General features: G+C 42.6%; 1 protein-coding gene across 24 annotated transcripts in view; it reads left to right on the forward strand.

The window, feature by feature from the left end:
* The window catches only part of MAGI1 (membrane associated guanylate kinase, WW and PDZ domain containing 1), a 618,261-nt gene that overhangs the window by 380,060 nt on the left and 219,719 nt on the right, over positions 1–18,482 (forward strand). For 2 of the 24 annotated variants that reach the window (XM_067043721.1, XM_067043712.1), the window contains exon 1: positions 10,568–10,653. The exons of 19 other annotated variants lie outside the window; for them this stretch is intronic. In XM_067043721.1, the coding sequence (XP_066899822.1) occupies positions 10,647–10,653 (7 nt within the window). In that variant the 5' untranslated portion in view covers positions 10,568–10,646. Of the gene's footprint in view, positions 1–10,191; positions 10,470–10,567; positions 10,654–10,821; positions 10,918–18,482 lie in introns of those variants that run through there. 3 more of the 24 variants (XM_067043718.1, XM_067043722.1, XM_067043719.1) reach the window with 3 other exon arrangements.

An 18,482-nucleotide genomic window follows, 5' to 3' on the forward strand; every position in this document is an offset into this window, starting at 1 on the left:
CCTTCCACCACAGACTGGTCCATTTCTTCCCCTTGTTCCAGACTCTGGCAGTAGAGCACAATACTCAGTGACCATTAAAGGAGCCAGGTGTATTTGGGTTCTAACAGACACCTTTGAAAACAAAAGTTAAGGTAGAAAATAAATAAAACACATATAATAAGTTACGTAAGTCTTAAGTGCATAGCTTGATGAATTTTTTCATCCACGTGCACACCCACATGTCACACACACACACACACACACACACACACACACACACACACACACACACACTTAAACTCTGTAACCATTACCGAGATCAATATATAGAACACTGAGCGTTCCAGCAGGCTCCCTCGTGTCTCCTCCCATTGAACACTTCTCCTCTCTCCCAGAGGTAATCGTGATTCTGACTTACCCCCACTTGATTATTTTGCCTGTTCTTGAATTTCATATAAATACAGTATGTATTATTTTGTTCTAACTTCTTTTTCATCCACATTGCTTGCATGTAGCAGTAGTTTGATTTTTTGTTGTTGCTGTGCTGTCTAGTCTTACATTGTATGAATATACCACCATCTTTATCCATTCTTCTGTTGATTTAAACTATCTCCAGTTTTTAACTACTGCTGGGAACTTTTTTTTTTTCCTTTTAAATTTATTTATTTATTTATGGCTGCGTTGGGTCTTCGTTGCTGCGCGGGGGCTTTTCTCTAGTTGTGGCGAGCAGGGGCCACTCCTCGCTGCGGTGCGCGGGCTTCTCTCTGCGGTGGCTTCCCTTGTTGCGGGGCACCGGCTCTAGGCGCGCGGGCCTCAGCCGTTGTGGCACGCGGGCTCAGTAGTTGTGGTGCACAGGCCCAGTTGCTCCGCAGCCTGTGGGATCCTCCCAGACCAGGGCTCGAACCCATGTTCCCTGCATTGGCGGGCGGATTCTTAACCACTGCGCCACCAAGGAAGCCCTGGGAACTTTCTTATGTAAGTGGATGTATACACTCATTTCCTACCTAGGATTGTTGCTTCCCTGTGTAGGCATATGTAGGCATAAGCAGCTAAGCTACAGCAGATATTGCCAAACAGATTCCAAAGTGATTGTACCAATTTGCACTAGTACCTACATGCGTGAGAGTTCCAGTTGTTCCTTGTCCTCACCAACATTTGTTATTGTCAGCCTTTCCGATGTTTCATCATCCTGGTGGATATGCAGTGGTATCTCATTATGAGTTGAATTTGCATTTTTTCTGCTATAGAATATTGAGCACCTTTTCAAATGTTTATTGTCTATTTGGAGACTTTTTTAAATTGTGAAATACCTGTTGAAATCTTTTCCCATTTTTCTTTTTAATTGGGTAGTTTGTCTTTTTCTTGCTGATTTGTAGAAACAGCTGGGTTTTAATCCTGACTCTGCTTCTTATCAGTGGTGCTTGGACAGGTTGCCTCAGCTTTTTGAGCTGCATCTATAGGATGGGTCCAATAATACCTGTTTTACAGGTTGTGGTGAGGATAACTTGAAGAAGTGGATGGTTATGACTGGCTGTGGTTCCAAGCACAGAGAAGGCCTGGGTGACTAGTATCTAAATGGAGAAAAAAATCTATTCTAATATCAGATGAGCAGCCCATTAAGATATTTTAATATATTTCTTTCTCTTTCCCAATGTCCTCTTTTCTTTTTTATATTAGTAGTACAAAAGAAAAGACAGTGGCCATATGCATAATACATAATAGGCCAAAGTGACTGATCTCTTACAAAGGATCACTAGAAGTCGTATCTATTCTCCTAAGAATTTCGTGCTTGCAACTGGGACAAATGAGAACCAGAAGAGAGTTTCTGAAAAGAAGAGAATAAGATAAAATGCAGATGTCGGACCCAATTAAAGAAATCTGCCTGCCCTGGGTAGTGGTGGGAAGCATGTCTTTTATTTCCTCTTTCTTCTTTGTCAGCCAGTTTCTTGAGACTTCGTTTCCTCGTTTTCAAAATAGGAGTAACAATACCTTCCTTAAAAGTTTGTCAGGGGGCCTGGCACAATCTTGGTCTCCTGTAACCACCTCACATCTGGAGGATTCTGGGACGGGTCACGGTCATGGTGATAGTGTTAGCTGTGATTGGGTGGTGGTGATGGTGGTGAAGATGCTGAATGGAGCACTTCTGTTAGGAGACTTGTTGCCAGCCCAAGTGTATAGCTGTTTCAGGGGCAGAGGCAATGGCAGTTTCAGGGAGTAGTGTGAGCTGCAGCATGAGGTGGGAAGGCCAGAAAGGGGGAAAGAGACCTCTGCTGTGGGAGCAACCAGCACAGGATGCCCATTTGTACACCAGATTCGTGTATGTTGGAGTTGATACGGGCATCCCAAAGCATATTACTGTGATGGATTATATATTCCTAAAATATATAGAAATCCGAACAGGAAACATATCCTAGTGCCACAGGCAGTTATTGAAACTCGCCTTGAACACCCGTATCAGCAGTGACCAGAACCTGGTTTCAAGGGAACTTCCTGGAAAAGCAGCCTCCTTCAGACTTTCAGACCGCTGAGAGGCACAGGGTTGTGACTGCTGAGTACACACGGGCTTTGGATGTGGACGGAGCTAGGCTTGACAAACAGCCCCTCCACTCTCTGGCTCCGTGATCTCGGATAAATTACTTCCCGGAGGCTTCCTAATTTATAAAATGGGGACAGTAGTATCATCCCAATAGAATTGTGGTGAGCGTTAAGTGACATAATACATAAGAAGCACCAAGAGAGGCCCTGGCAGGTAACAGGTACTGAAACTGCAGAGATATATCCATGTATCTGATGAGTCGACGTGCACAGTCTATTTCCGTGTTTAGTGAGCAGAGTGGAGTGATGCAGAGGAGGAGAGGGTCTTTCGACGTAACCAGGAGCACTTGCTAGACCTTATCTCTGGGTTGTGGATCAAAATGGGCTTTCTTGCAGAATTTGGTCTCTGTAATTCTTCCACTACAGTGTTTAGTGTTAGAGCAGTTACAGTTGAGATAAGTCTGCTGTGTGACTCACCCAGCATCAAGGCCAACTTGGACAGTTTATAATTTACTAACATAAGGCCCACTGATAGGCACATTCAAATGGTGCATACTGTAGGCTTAACTCATTCTCTCTTCCTCATTAACTCTGATCTGCTGAAAGCCCTTCAGCACACCCTAAAGGTAGGATAGGATAGGCCAACTGGAAAGGACTAGTTGGCCTCCATGGGCTAGTTTTTCTTTTATTGCCAGCTCTTGTGTTCTCTATCCCTGAGTCTTTGCGTATCTGCAAGAAGATAAGTACTCCCTACAGTGGTGCCCCGCCCCCAAGAAGCACACTTGCCTTTCACATCACACTCCCTGGCAAGTGTCAAAGCTGTGTTTCATGCCCCCTTTACTTACTTATTGTGACAGATGTATTCAGAAGCTCATTTGGCTGGTATATGTGTACAGTAACAAGTTCTAACATGCACATGGTGAATGTACTGTTGGGAGTCCTAATTTGTGTCCTGAAGGCAGCAGGAGTCAAAAGACACAAAGATGATGCTGTAGGTTCAGTGTAAGTTGCACAGCTTCAAGGAGGGAGGGGTGTGGTCTTGTACAACAGGTCATTTGTAGAGAGATGTGGTCAAACAAATGTAAAGAGTCAGTTTTGACAGCATCCCTTGTGCAATCAAAGTCCAAGGTTCCTGGAAGTTTGATCTTTGATTGTGCGTTGCAGGATCATTCTTCTCCTTTAGCTATCTTAAATTGCATATTTGCATGGCATGAGCCATTTTTGGTTGTGATAGCTGGAAGCTTGCTTTTTCTGCATTTTCTTGGAAAACCTGTAGAAAAAGCTCATTTGTGTTCCATCCAAGAAGATGGTCATCTTTCACACTTTGAAGAGAAGTAATGCTAGAATTGTGGCACTTGAAGGTAAATGTTCCATGTCTGCCCTATTTCCATTTCTTCTTGAAGAAAGCCATAGGAATTCTGTTTATTTCCCATTTGCTGTTTGGTCCCCCTGTTGACTTACGAAAAGCCAGGGAATTGTCAATGGAGTTGCTTCTTCATAAAGGGGTCTGTCTCTGCCTCGCACTTTCATGGCAACTCAAGTTAAAATCCAGCTGGAAAATACTATCTCAAGCTGATATATATATTTTTAATGGTGGAAATCAAAGGTTATTATAAGGAAGATACCCATCTCTTTGGGTATATAAATACCCAAAGCTAAGTGATACGTCATTTATCGTTGACATATGGAAGTCATTATCTTCCATAAGTCATGAAAAAACATGAACAACAGAAAGTCCAATATCACTCTTCTTTTACATGTTGATCTTATTATATTCAGGCCCTTTGGTCACTTTAAAAAGCATCTGATAGAAGGAGACACTTCTGTTTTCCCTCCTAACACTATTTTCCTTAATAACCAAAATATTTGTTATTTCTTATAATCATTATAAACTTATGTCCATATCTAACTAGACATCATTTTCCAGACAGAACTTGGCTGCAGAATCTAAACAACACAGATTAAATTATTATCATTTGAAGAGTGTTTTTCATTTTTATCGGTATCTCCCTTGGTCTGTTAGCACCATTATTTCTTGATTCTCAGAAAGTAAGAAATCAATACTTTTTTTGCATTTGGCTGTTGTTGAACATAGATGTAGATGTTTAATGGGGTAGTTTTCTTTTTTCCTGGAAAGCTGTTAATTCATAGATGTATCTTAAAATTAATGACATCTTAGAACTAAGAAAATTTTTGTGTTATAAAAATTACCAGGCTACTGCTTTAGTTCCTTAGGGATTTGCCTACAATTAGAATAAATTGCCATTCGGTGGCAATAATACTTCCCTCTTATTTACTCTCCATGGTTCACGCAATGACACAGAAAATTTAGTTCAAGTCTCCAGTGAACACCTGAATTTTTTTCATTCCAAATTAATTTTTCTCTTATGTAGTAGGCAATACATACCCATTTTTTTTCATTAAAAACAAAAGCATCACAATAAATTTTAATATCCTCTTTAACCATCCCACCCTCATACTGTTTTCATTTGTCTTCCCCAAAGGTGACCATAGATTGCCATTTAAAATTATTCCTCTGGGATATTATTCTAATCGTTCATAAATATATATAAGAATCCACAGAAAATGGATAATACATATATAGAGAGAGTGTGTGTATTTGGGTTAACATAAAGGGTACCACACTCTTCTTTGAAAGTCTTGGTAAAATCTGTCTGTAAAGCATCCTGGCCTGGGACATGATTTTTTCCTTATAAACGCTAGGAAAAGGGGGCGAGGAGATAATTCTTTAGCTTCATTTCATCTTGGTTACAGTCATTGCTCGACTCAGGATTCCTACTGCTTCTTGAGCTAGTTCCATTAATTTATTGCCCTCAAAAATGATCTATTCTAATTAGACTTTGAAATTAACTGGCATAAAGCTGTACATGGTATTCTCTTATACATGAAAATAAGTCTCGTATATTTTTAATGCCACCTTTTTTGCTCTGAAGTTGATTTCTTTTGTGATTTCTCCCCACCCTCCCCAACCCAGGGTCATATTTGCCAAAGGCTTTTCAATTTGATTAGTCCTGTCATAAAAATAGCTTTTTCTCTTGATTTTTTTTCTTTATTGCCTACAGTTACCTATCTATAATTCTACCTTCATTTCATTATTCCCTTTTTCTACATTTTAAAAACAACTTTATGGAAATGTAATTCACATACTATACAATTCACACCATTCTCAAAAATTCAGTGTTTTTAGTATATTCACGAGGTTGTGCAGCTGTCACCACAATCTAGTTTTAGATGTTTTTTATCTCCCTCCAAAAGAATCCTAGACTCGTTAACAGTTATGCCCCATTTCCTCCCAAATCCCATAGCTTCAAGAAACTACTGATCTATTCTCTGTCTATAAATTTGCCTGTTGTGGACATTTCATATCAATAAAATCATACAGTATGTAGCATTTTGTGTCTGGTTTCTTTAACTTAGCATAATGTTTTCAAGGTTCATCTAAGTTGCAGCATGTATCAGTACTTCACTCCTTTTTATTGCTGAGTAATATTCTATTGTATGGATATACTGCATTTATTAATTCATTTGTTAGTTGGTGGACATTTGGTTTGTTTCCACTTTGGGCTATTATGAATAATGTTGCTAGCAACATTCATGTACACGTTTTTGTGTAAAGGTATGTCTTCATTTCTCTTGGCTATAGATCTAGGAATAGAGTTTCTGGGTCCTCACCAATACTTTTTAATGATGGCCATCCTAGTGAGTATGAAGTGGTATCTCATTTTGGTTTTGATTGGCATTTCCCTAATGACTAATGATGTTGCACTTCTCATTTGCTTATTGGCCACCTGTGTATTGTCTTTGGAGAAATGTCTGTCCAAGTACTTTGCCCATTTTTTAATTGGGTTATTTGTCTTTTTGTTGTTGAGTTGTAGGGGTTCTTTATATAGTCTAGATGCAAGTCCCACATCAGGTATGTGCTTTACAAATATTCTCTCCCATTCTGTGGATTGTCATTTCACATTATTGGTAATATTGTTTTCAGCAGAAAACTTGTTGCTTTTGATGTAGTGTAACGTACCTATTTTTCCTTCTGTTGCTTGTGCTTTTGGTGTCATTGTCTAACCCAAATTTACTCCTATGTTTTCTTCTAAGAGTTCTGTAGTGTTAGGTGTTACTTTTGGGCCGGTGATCCATTTTGAGTTACTTTTTATGTACGGTATGAGGTAGGTTTCTAACTTGATTCGTTTGTATGTGCATATCCAATTGTGTCAGAACTATTTGTTGAATTTTCTTTCATGTTGTAAAAAATTCATTTCATTTTTATTTTTATAGCTTCATGAATAGAAAGCATAAGTCATTAATTTTCTGTCTCTCCTGTTCTCTAATAAATGCATTCAAGGCTATAATTCCCTTCTGTGTAGGAATCTAGGTCTATCCCACAGATTTTATTATTATTATTCTTGATAATTTTTCCTTCTTTTTCTGTTAATTCCTGTTTTTATTGCATTTTACTCCATTAAGGTGGCCTGTATTATGTCACATAATAAACTTGAATATAATTTTATCCAAAGGACATTTCTATTTAAAACTACCTATAAAGTCTTTTGTTCAACCCTATAGATGTATTATACTTCCTTTTACACCCAGCAGTGCTCTGTACTTGGTATGTGCTAATACATATTTAAGGGAAGACATATGCAGAGCAAGCTTTTAGAGGAAATCCACACCTAAATGTTAGAAATGATTGATGTGACAGTAATAACTAACACTTACTGAGTACTTTTCTGTGTGCCAGGCACTCATATAAGTACGTTGCCCAGTATTTACCCGCTTAGTCTTCATAACAATCCTATGAGGAAGGAAATCTTTATTCCCATTTTACAGGTGAGAAAGTGGAGGTGTAGCACGGTGGAGTCTCTTAGCCAACGATTCACATCAAGAGAGCCAGAGGGGGTGGGATTTGAACGCAGCTAGGGTGGCGCCAAGTGCCACTCCGATAACTACTACGTTCTATTGCCTTCCAAGTGGTCACTTTTCCACAACATTTAATTGGTCTGATTCCTAGTCATTTCTGTAATTGCTTTGAACACAGTCAGTGAAGGAAATTCTTGGCCCTTTTCTTTCAGTTGTTTGTTATATAGTGTTGTAAAGAAGTGTCTACATTTGTTGCCACTCTAAACTGTGCCCTCAAGACACTGCATAGCTCGACCTTAAGGTTTAGAAGTCAGACACCCAGGAAGGAAGGCTAGCCCAGGACCTTATGGATTTTAATTTTTTGTGTGTGACAAAAGAAAATTCAGAAGAAATGCAATTAAACATCTCTCCTGGCTTAGGCTGGAGACCACACAAGCTCATAGAGTCTCAGTTTTTGAGATCAAGTGTCTACACTGATGAAAAACCAAGTAGATTTTCATGGAATCTTTTCATTGTGCCTCACTTATACATAGAGAAACCTGGTCTCTGGAGCTCTAGTTGAAAATAATTTGTTATTGTTAGGCATATTTCCAAACCAAATTCGGGCTATTTTTCTCCCCTTATTGAAGATTGGAAAGCTACATCCTTGAATACTTATTGAATAAAAGTTCCCTTCTTTCTTTCATAAAGAGAATGGCTTTTATATTTTTGTTCCCATTGGTGCAGTCTCTAAGCAGATTCCTAACAAAAGAGCAATTTAATTTGTTCTGCACAATCATTTTCTTGTGGAAAGCTAATAACACACAAATTCCATTTTTCAGCATTAGGTTGTAGCTAAAGGCTTTGAAAGTTTTATGTGGAATCAGCTTTCCTTTTTCTTTCTTCTTTTTTGATGATGATCGAGAGGGGAAATGATGTAAATGTTCACGTGTATTATGTACATGGCTGATAAAGAAACCATCCCCTTAAGTTTTTATTGTTTGTCGCCAGCCAAAAATGTAAGCTCATACTTTGCATTCAGCTCTCAAGGCCTTTTCCATCTTCCTAAAAGTAGATGTGAGACAAGAATGAAGCAAACGAAAATGTTTTTCTTCCAATGTGTCTCATTCACTGTTTCTGACGGCCGAGTGACATCCAGGGTGCTGGTGTGTGCATTTCGCTAAGCCCTGGGAGCTGTTCCAGTTTGCAGGTGTCCTCAGAAGTAGAAGATGGGGGCTTTCATTTTGTGAGTACTCTTTATAGAGAGATAACGTCATAATAACAACGATAGGTGACATTTAGAAGCACCTTTTATGTGTGGTGAACTGTGTCAGGCACTTGTATATATTATCCTCATAGGTAGGTAGTTTTGCTACCTTTTACACATGGAGAAACTTGTGCTGCAGACCTAGCAAGTAAGTTACCTCCATGCCCACAGCAGGAAAGTGGAGAGATGGGGCTAGAACTCAGTGAGTCTGACTCCAGAGTTGAGTCTTCTGACCATCATAAGTGACCAGAAAGATGAGGGGCTTTAGATATGCCATCCCTCCACATCCCGGGTTGTGCAGGAAACAGACAGCAAGACAGACATGCACACAGCGACTGCTTACTGAGTAGCAAATACCGAAGGAACACATTTTGTTTTTTCATCCGCTGCAAAACCCAGCTGATACTGCATTCAAGGGAAAGATTTCTGTTACCTTGTGATTTGGATGGCTCTGCCGCCCTCTCACCTTTCCCTCCCTCACTCCACTTTACCCACGTTGAATCTAGGTTCCTCATTGTCCTTGGCCTCTCTTCCCACCAGGAAGAGACATGTCCCTTGCTTCCTCCCTCCTTTTCTTATTTTCTTGTCATTCGTCCCCTCAGAACATTCCTCCTGCCCCGTCATCTCCTCCTGTCCGAACTGAGCCAGGAATTCTCCGAGGATGGTTGCACGTGGCTCTGTCACACCTGGGTTGGGGAAAGGCAGGCAGCAGACGCCTCCTTCCTCTGACAGTCTGCGGGGTTCTCTGCCTTACAACGAGTGGCTGACGTTTCTAAGGACTGGCCACTTGCCAATAGAGAAGAAATGTGTGTCTTTAGAGCCAGAGGGCTTTCAATAAAGTTTTCTTGCTAGGGAGGGTGGGGGCTGTAGGGGAGGGATGCGTCATCAGAAACAGAGTGGAGATGATACCACTAGGCTCTTACACATTGTTTTAAAGAGTGGATTTGAATGGCACAGAGATAAGCCTTAAAGAAACAGCTTGATTCTGAACCAGTTTCCACCTTGAATTCTTGACGTGGTTATTCCTTGAAAGTAGATTTCGCAAATTAATATTCTATTCTCCATCCACCTTTAACTCCAAGGAAAACTATTATTTCAGACATCGGAGTTATTATCTTTGAGATTCCCTCCAGAGTTGACGAACAGGCAGAAGGGCAGCAGTGGGTCCTACCTGAAGGCGCTTGGAAGCCTGCTACCCCTCCCTGTTGGGAAGTCAGGGTTGCATCCCTAACCAAGAGAACCACCCCCCACCCCCACCCCCGCCCCGGCTTCCCCGACCCGTCCACCCAGCCTTCTGCGTCTTGCAAATGGAGTAGCCTCATTTCCCGCCTTTTCTTGGCCAGGGGCTCCCCCAGGACCTCGCGGGCGATGGGGACCTGGCATGCCTGGCGGGAGAGGCAGTGCCCGCCTTGCTGGGCTCCCGCCGCTCCGCAGGTGGGGCCCTAATCCCCCTGGCCTAGATATCCGGCAGCCTCTAGGAACCCGGGCTCTGTGATGTAATGCTCTTTTTTCACACTCCCGGCTTAAATACAGATGGAAATTGTTGTCATGTGTTAGAAATGTCGCCAGTAATATAAAAGGCGCAAGCTTGGGCATCTCGTCTCCCTTCTCGCAGTCACCTGCTCCTGCCGCCAGCGCCGTCTTCCCTCGCAAAACCTCTCCGTGGTCAGGAGGCCGAGGTGCCCCCAGCTCGCCTAGAAAGGGGTTCGGATCCCCCCCCCCCCTCCGCCTCTCTTCCAGCCGCCGCAGAGCCGAGGACAGGAGTGGTGGGAGGCTCTTTCAGGCTCACAAAGGGAAGGATTAATCTTGGCGATTGGGCTGGGATTTGCAGGCAAGTACAAGTGGTCCAAGATCGCCCCCTCGCCGCCCCCGCAGGCGCCTGCCCACCTCAGGATTCGAACGATCCGCCCCTGGAGGAAGCCTGGGCACAGGCAGGCGGCGGCAGAGGCGCCCCGCCGCCCGAGGTTTGCGCTTGGGTTGTGGGAACATCCATGGAGATGAAGATGCCATGTGTGGTGTGTGGACCAGAGAGGAGGGGCGGGGAGAAACCGGGCCAGCTTGGGAGGGCCAGATGGCTGCGGCTGCGTTCTAATTCACCGGGCAGGCCCGTTTGGCCGGGCAGGGCGGGCGCGGGAGGGCGGGGAGAGAAAAAAAATCAGAGGTCAGTGGGTAGGGAGAGGCCGGGCTCTGGAGCAGATGCCTGGCGAACAATGGGGCTTTTGAAGGAGATGCTGGAGGAAGTGTGGCGCGCGCTTTGTATTGCCTCCTCCGCATTGCAGGTTGGAATCGGGCAGCTAAATTTTAATGAAGTGCATTCCAAAGTGTGCTCGTCAGCCTGGGCTTTCGAGCGAGGGGCTCGGCTGAATGGGGACCGACGGTGGGAGGGGGAGGGGGCCGCCGAAATGAGTTCCCGATGGATGGTAAAGGAGGAGATGAAAGCCTGCTCAGTGTGGAGGGCAGGGGAAGGGATGGGGGGAAAAGTCAATACGTCCCTGTGCATATTAATAGGCTCCAGCAGGTGTTGGGAAATGTATGTTGCTGCATTGTTCCGGCGCCCAGGCTGGGGAAGGCGGGGGAGAGGCTGAGCTACTTCTCCCGGGCGCGGTGGGCAAATGCCTTTGCACTTTGAAGGGCTTTACAAGCTCCCGGGGAAATGAAGGGGAATGAGCTGCCATACCCTCCTCCCGTGTTCCCCATTTTTAAAAGAAAGAGAGTACGTGCAGAAGGCTTTTTAAGTTTCCTGGCAATTAACATGTGTGTATCAGAGCGCTGTCTCATCTAGATAAGGTATGCATGTCTGTGGGCAACCAGAAAATAGAAAACAGGATCTAGAGTCTCTGGCTTGCTGAGTGCTTTCGGGAGCCGAAAGGCTCTTCTCTCATTGCTGGTTCTTGTAAGTGAATGGGCCAAGCCAGGAAGGCTGGGCGAGGGGGAGGTGGGTGTTTGAAGAGGCATGAAGGCTGGCCCTTCCCCTTCCCCTTCCCAAGTCCTCAGTCTGCCTGACCTGAGTACCAGGCAGCAGTGGAGTATGCAAGGAAGCTGTCATGTCCATGGTGTTGGAACACAGACTTTGCCTCAAACACAAAGAGAATGGATTTGTGTCTGAGCCAAATTATTTGAGGGTCTGTGAGCATACTTACAACGATTAGGAGGTATGTAGTGTCCTTTTCTCTTTGCTAGAGTTTACCATGCTCTCACTTTGTCAATTGAGAATCATTTAGGAGAGTACTCCTGAGTGTGTGCTGACCAAAAAAGCCTTGCTGGTTTTCGTCGTTGCCCGTTTGTTTGTTTTACACTCCTCTTGAATTCAGTGCTTTCAAAAGGTTCAGGCATGTTTGTTGGGGGCTCCAATAAAACTGGAAGCTTTTGCATAAGGTCATTATGACTTTTTAATATTAAAAATATTTGACTGGGGGTATGTATACAATGCACATGTACCCATGTATATGCTCTTAGCAACCCAAGAATAACACTGTCTTTCTGGTTCTGGGAAAATAAATGCATTTCTTAGTTGAGAAAAACTTGTCTTTTATCATCTGTAAGGCTATTACCTTCTAAAAATTGGTGTTTTTTGATCACTTTGGAAGCCCTCAAGTGTTGATTGGATATACTCTTAGGTTTTTTTGTGATTTAACTTGCACTGGAACTTGTCAACAAGATGCAGCTCATCACTTGCCAATGAATTTTAGTGATGTTGAAAGCTTTAGCAGATGAATGGTATCAGCAGAGACTTGATTCCTCCATTTCTCAACTGAGCAAACAGAAGCAGTCTGCTCTACCCTCCCAATATCTTTCCTCTTCTATTTTGGGGAAAGGGGCTGGGCCACAGGGAAAAGTTCCCTGCTGATGATACTGGTCTCTAACCCTGAACCCCCCCTACCCAGACCCCACCAAATTAAATACTGAAGGTTACTCATTTGCATCCCTATGTAGTTTCTTTCTTAGGCTGTATTTCTGTGGCAGCAGTAAAAAACAATGTTTGGGTTTTGGTATTTGGATTTGTTCTGCTTGTAATAAAGAGATGTGGGATCAGTTTGTTCTTTTCACTTAATTATAGCTCCTGAATGGGTCTATTATAACCTTTAGACTTGAGTCTTACCTGCTTGCTGGTCTGTGCTGGGCAAAAACATGGGCAGTTGTGTTTATCATGCGATCTCCCCCGGGGGAGACCAGATCCCTACTGTCTTTTAAGTTAACTGAGGTCAGAAGAAGCAGTTTGTGATACGGCCCATGATGTATTTCCTGGAGCTACCAACCACTGAACCCAGGTTCTCTGAAAACTTTCAGGTAATAGTTTCATTAACAGAAAGGACCACCTCAACCCAGTGTATTTTTCCGATACCTCGGACTGTCTTCGTGATCACCAGTTGTAGCTCCTTGACATTCTTAAGTATAAGAAGACAAACTATGCCCGTGCATTAAAGGCACCACAGAAGCCATGACAGTAGCTGGTATTACTAAGGCACATGTAGCAGAGGCTTCTGATGAGGCACTCCCTCTCTCCCCCTTATTTTCCATTCTCTCTTAGCATATGGATGTGGGTAGAGGAAAGGAAGAAGAGAAGAGAGAGAATGAGACTCCCATATTCACAAAGGAGCCAATCACCTTGATTAAGTGATACCAGTGACTGAAAAGTCAAATTGTAATTTCTGTTTGCCCCTGTGCTGTGTCACATAAAGCAGGTGATGTGATATCAGTGGAGATTGCTGATTCAATAATCCCAATGAGTATATAGATCCATGATGCTGGCTTATGAGGGTTGCTGTAGGGAATAGAATTTGGGGGACACCTATAACTAAAGGTAAAAGGGTTTCTAAAGGGAAAATTAAACATAGAGATGATAGTACTAGAAAATCACAAGATCCACCCGCCATCAATACACCCCAAGTATTTTTTTTCCTTGTAACTATATTTTCATGGCAAAATCCAGTTAGAAAATGGTGATCACCATTTTCTCAGCATGTTTGTTTCTTCTTCTTTCTGAAAATGTTTTTATGTTGATAGTCAGACCCCAAATATTTGAACGTAAGCACATCCCTTGCAGTCATACTGACACCCTCTCGCACCAGAAAAACTGTCAGAGCATTTTTGAGAAGTCTGAGAAGTCTGGTGGGAAGAAAAGACAGCAATGCCAACCATTAATTCAGTAATTCTGCTGATGACTGTGTCTGACAGCCGGTCGGCTCTGGGTGACTTTTAGGCTTTTGGAGTATTATAAACACTAAGTGTAAAGATCTTGCTGGCTTACAGGGTCTTGATGCAAGTTTCTGCCCTTGGGACTCTCTAGCACAACTACATGATCAATTTAGGATGCCCACAGCCAGGAAAATTATGCCCAAACAGTACCTCTGAAAGACTGTGATATGCTGTTTTCACTGATTTGATTAAAATGGCACTAAAGCCATTCACTCCCCAGTAGTCCATTGAGTTGATGACTGCAGGCTATCTAGATACCTGTTTTTGTTTTTATCTGGTAACAGTTCCAGAGCTGCTGTTGCTGATTTTTATTTCTTCTTCCGATGAGGTTGGTATCCCTTCAAGTTTCAGTAGGCTGTCAGATTTAAAAACAGAATGAGGAAAATCTTACCTAATTCTTACTAAGATGTTTGAGAAGATTGTAAGCATGAGAGTAAAGAGGAGGTCTTAAAAATGAATTACTAGGCTGAAAGTTCTTGAATGAAAGAATTTTGAGCATGTTGACATTTGTGGTTATCTAACCTGCAAGGTCAGCAAAAAAGCATAGTGCGTGTAACTCTGTTTTGTGAGGCTTAGCAGTTTTGTCCCTGGGGGTCTTCACTACTTCTCTTTCTACATCCCAGTTGTAAGCCCGACACTTAGCTCGGAACATGTGTTCAGCAAGTAGTGGATGAATGAATGGATGCATTGAGAACTTAGAGCAGTCATTGTTAAGAAGTTTGAGTTACTTCCTGGAGTGGAGCTACTCTTAGCAAAACAGAGCAAAAAGCACAAATCCATGAAAAATCATTTTAAAAATAATAAAAGGAAACACCATTTTCCCTCATTTTTAATAACATACATTCTTTCCCAGAAACCAGTTAGTTTTTCCTGTAGTTCTGTTGGAAATTTTAAAAGCATTTAGATTTCTACTCACTGTTTAATTGATCTTAAATGCTGAGTTGTTCTCCTGATTAGAGAATCTCCTTTTCCCCACGACCTGTCCCACTAGTTGACCTGGGTTCTGAATTATGGCACTGGGTATACTTCTTTGCCGCCATAAATATTACATCAGTGGGAATCTACAAATTTGACAACAACCATATTAAGTAACTTGCTTATGAGACAGTAAGTGCCATAATTTTCTAATTAATTGTGGAGCAATGCCAAAGAGAGTTGCTTTAAAAACACATAACGAGGGCTTCCCTGGTGGCGCAGTGGTTGAGAGTCCGCCTGCCGATGTGGGGGCATGGGTTCGTGCCCCGGTCCGTGAAGATCCCACATGCCGCGGAGCGGCTGGGCCCGTGAGCCATGGCCGCTGAGCCTGCGCGTCCGGAGCCTGCGCTCCGCAACGGGAGAGGCCACAACAGTGAGAAGCCCGCGTACCGCAAAAAACAAAACAAAACTCATAACGATTGTAATAGAGACCTGAAAGGGAAGCAAGAATGTCTAAAACATTTAACTCCTTATTTTGAGGCTTAATACTCTAGTTTATGGAGGCCTTTGCTATTTCTTTTTTAAACCCTTTCATTCATTACTTATATTTTTACCTGGAGGTGGTCTCATATTAGAACTAACTTACTTTATAAATATTTGAGTGCCTACTATGTGCCAGGCACTTTTTGGGTATTAGGGATATTAGCGCAGTGACCAAAACAGACAAAATCCCCCTCTCCCCTCCTAGAGCTTTTATTACAATCTGTGTTAATTTAGTCCTGATAAGATCAGGGAGTAGAGAATAAGGTTGAAAGGATTAGTTAAAATGAAATCTTGCAGCTGTGAGAAGTTTGTGCCTGAAAAGTACTGTGGTTGGTAAAGCTGAGGTTTGCTTTGCACACGGAAACAATGCAGTATAAAATTACACATGAGCCCTCATTCTCTCCTCAGCCTGACTCCTCAGCAATAACATTTTTAAAATATATTTTTAAATATAAAAATTTATATCTTTACATAACTTTGGTTTCCCTCCCTTTTTACATTAGTATATACACACACAACTGTTTTTCTCTTTTTTCTTTCAAAGTAGATGCTGTCACACTCTACATCCTGTTCAATCAATAACAACTTTTTCTCCCTGGCTGAAATTGACGCCTTAATGTGATAAAACAAATATCCCTCCCTAATTCTTGGTGACAATGACCTGGTAGCCAAAGCCTGGGCTTGAGGGTTGGTGTAATCTATTTAACTGTTGCTTAGATGGAGAGATTTAACATTGTTTCTATTTTTTCAGTATTACTAACAATGCTGTAATAACTATCTTTGCACACTAGTAGCTTGCTTTTTCTTATTGCCATTACAGATGGCCAACTTTCCACATTAGTACATGTATGCTTAGTTCATTCTTTCTAATAATTGGAACCTACATTTATTAGATGACTCTTTGCTAGGGCTGGTTCGTTTTGTTCTCACAAAACCTCTAAGATACTCATTCAGCAAATATTTATTTAGCAACCTTTATGTGCTAGGAGCTGTTCCAGGTGCTTGGGGTCTTATTGACCAAAAGAGAGAAAGATCCCTCGTGGGGTTTATGTTCTAGTCAGGGAGACAGACACTAAACAGTCGATGTACTCAAGTGAGTACATTATTCTGTATATTAGAAGGTGCTGTGGGGGGCAGCAGAGTAGAGTAAGGTGGTCAAGACCATGGAGGTGGGGGGCACGCTGCCATTTTAAACAGGGTTGTCAGGCTAGACCTCACTGGGAAAGTAGCATTTAAGCAGCAATTTGAATGAAGGAAGGAAGGAGCCTTGTGTGTATCTGGGTGAGGTACAGGTGCCCCGTGACAAAAGTACAAAGACCTGAGCAAAGGCCCTGTGGCAGAAGTGATACTTGCGTTGTGGGAAGAGTGGCTGCAATAGAATAGTGGCTAGAAGTGTGGAAGGAGAGGTCAGAGTATAAGGGAGACCAGACAGGTCATGCCAAGCATTTTAGACCATTTTAATTACTTTACTCAGAGTGAAATGGTAGTCATTGCAAGGTCTTGATTGGGATAATGACATGCCTCAATTAAAATTGGAAAAGTCTCACTTTAGGTCATGTGTTAAGTATATATGGATGGGTGGAAGCAGAGAGCACAGGCAGGAAGCTGTGATGGAAATCCTGGTGCAAGATGGTGGTGGTTAGAACAGAGTAGTAGTAGTAATAGGGGTGGTGTAAGATAGTGGTTGGATATATTTTGAAAGTGTACCCAAAACAATTGCCTGATGGGTTAAGATGAGAGGGGTGTGAGAAAGAACAACAGGGTTTTTTGTTTGTTTGTTTTTGTTTTTTTTTCAACTGAACACCTTAAATGATGGAGCTGCTCTTTGCTGGATGGGGAGAGCTGGGGCTGTGTCATCTCTTGGTTTAAGATCTGGAGTTTCATTTTGGACGTAACTGAGTTTGCGAGATGTATTAGACATGGAAGTGGGCTGTCAGGAACACAGTGAGCTTGGTGTGTGGATTTCATGGAGAACATCGCTATACCATGATTTCCGTCATCATTCCCAGGTGTGGAATGCTCGAAACAGTGCTGAAAAGGAGCATCCTTGCACATACACCTGGGTGCCCAACTGTGAATCTTAACTTAGGTTAAACTGAAGGTGGTATCGCTGAGTTTAAGAGTGTGTGCATTTGAAAATACTTCCCAATTACTCTACCAAAAGAATTGGAAGGTTTATGTTCCCATCAGTGTGTGTAAGAGTATTTATTTCCCTTCATCTATGCCAAAACTTAATATCGTCTTTTAGAATTTTGCCACTTTCATAGGTCAAAGACTTTTTATAGCCTTTTACTACAAGCTCATGTGTCTTTCGGTCTCAGAAGCCCTATCCAGCTTCTGGAAGAGGTAGAAATTTTTCCTGCTCTGGGAAGGTTTTGTACAATGGTGATACAGGTCATACTTGGTAGGACAAACTAATTGCTTGAGGACTTAGCTCTCTGCAAGAGGATGTAACATATTCAGCATTGTTCAAGCAGCTAATTAAACACTAATGGGGAGACAAATCATGGCGTGAGAGGCTCGTATTTCTGGGAAACATCAAGTCATTGATTGTTGAATGTGCAGTCATAAGAATTGTGAGGGACCAGCGAGGGCAGAGACACAGAGGCCCTTGTATGTCCTGCCAAGGAGCCTGGAACTTATCCTGAGGGCAGTGGGAGTCTTAGAAGAGTTTAGGGTGGGGCATAACATGGTCTTATTTGTTTCTTTTCTTTTTTTTTTTTTTTTTTTTTTTTTTTTTTTTTTTTTTTTTTTGAGGTACGCGGGCCTCTCACTGTTGTGGCCTCTCCCGTTGGGGAGCACAGGCTCCGGACACGCAGGCTCAGCGGCCATGGCTCACGGGCCCAGCCGCTCCACGGCATGTGGGATCCTCCCGGACCAGGGCACGAACCCGCGTCCCCTGCATCGGCAGGCGGACTCTCAACCACTGCGCCTCCAGGGAAGCCCCATTTGTATCTTTTGAAAACCGCTCTGGCAGACATCTAAGACAGGGGTCGTCAGACTGTGATCCTCGGGCCACTGCTTGTTTTTGCTAAAGATGTTTTTACTGGAACACAGTCCTATGTTTATGTATTGTTTATAGCTCCTTTTGTGCTACAGTGGTACTGATAGTAGTTGAATCAGAGACTGTATGGCCTCCAAAGCCTGAACTCTTTACCGTCTGGCCCTTTCCAGAGAAAGTTTGTCAACC

The sequence above is a fragment of the Kogia breviceps genome, chromosome 10 (assembly GCF_026419965.1).
Source record: "Kogia breviceps isolate mKogBre1 chromosome 10, mKogBre1 haplotype 1, whole genome shotgun sequence".
Taxonomy (NCBI): domain Eukaryota; kingdom Metazoa; phylum Chordata; class Mammalia; order Artiodactyla; family Physeteridae; genus Kogia; species Kogia breviceps.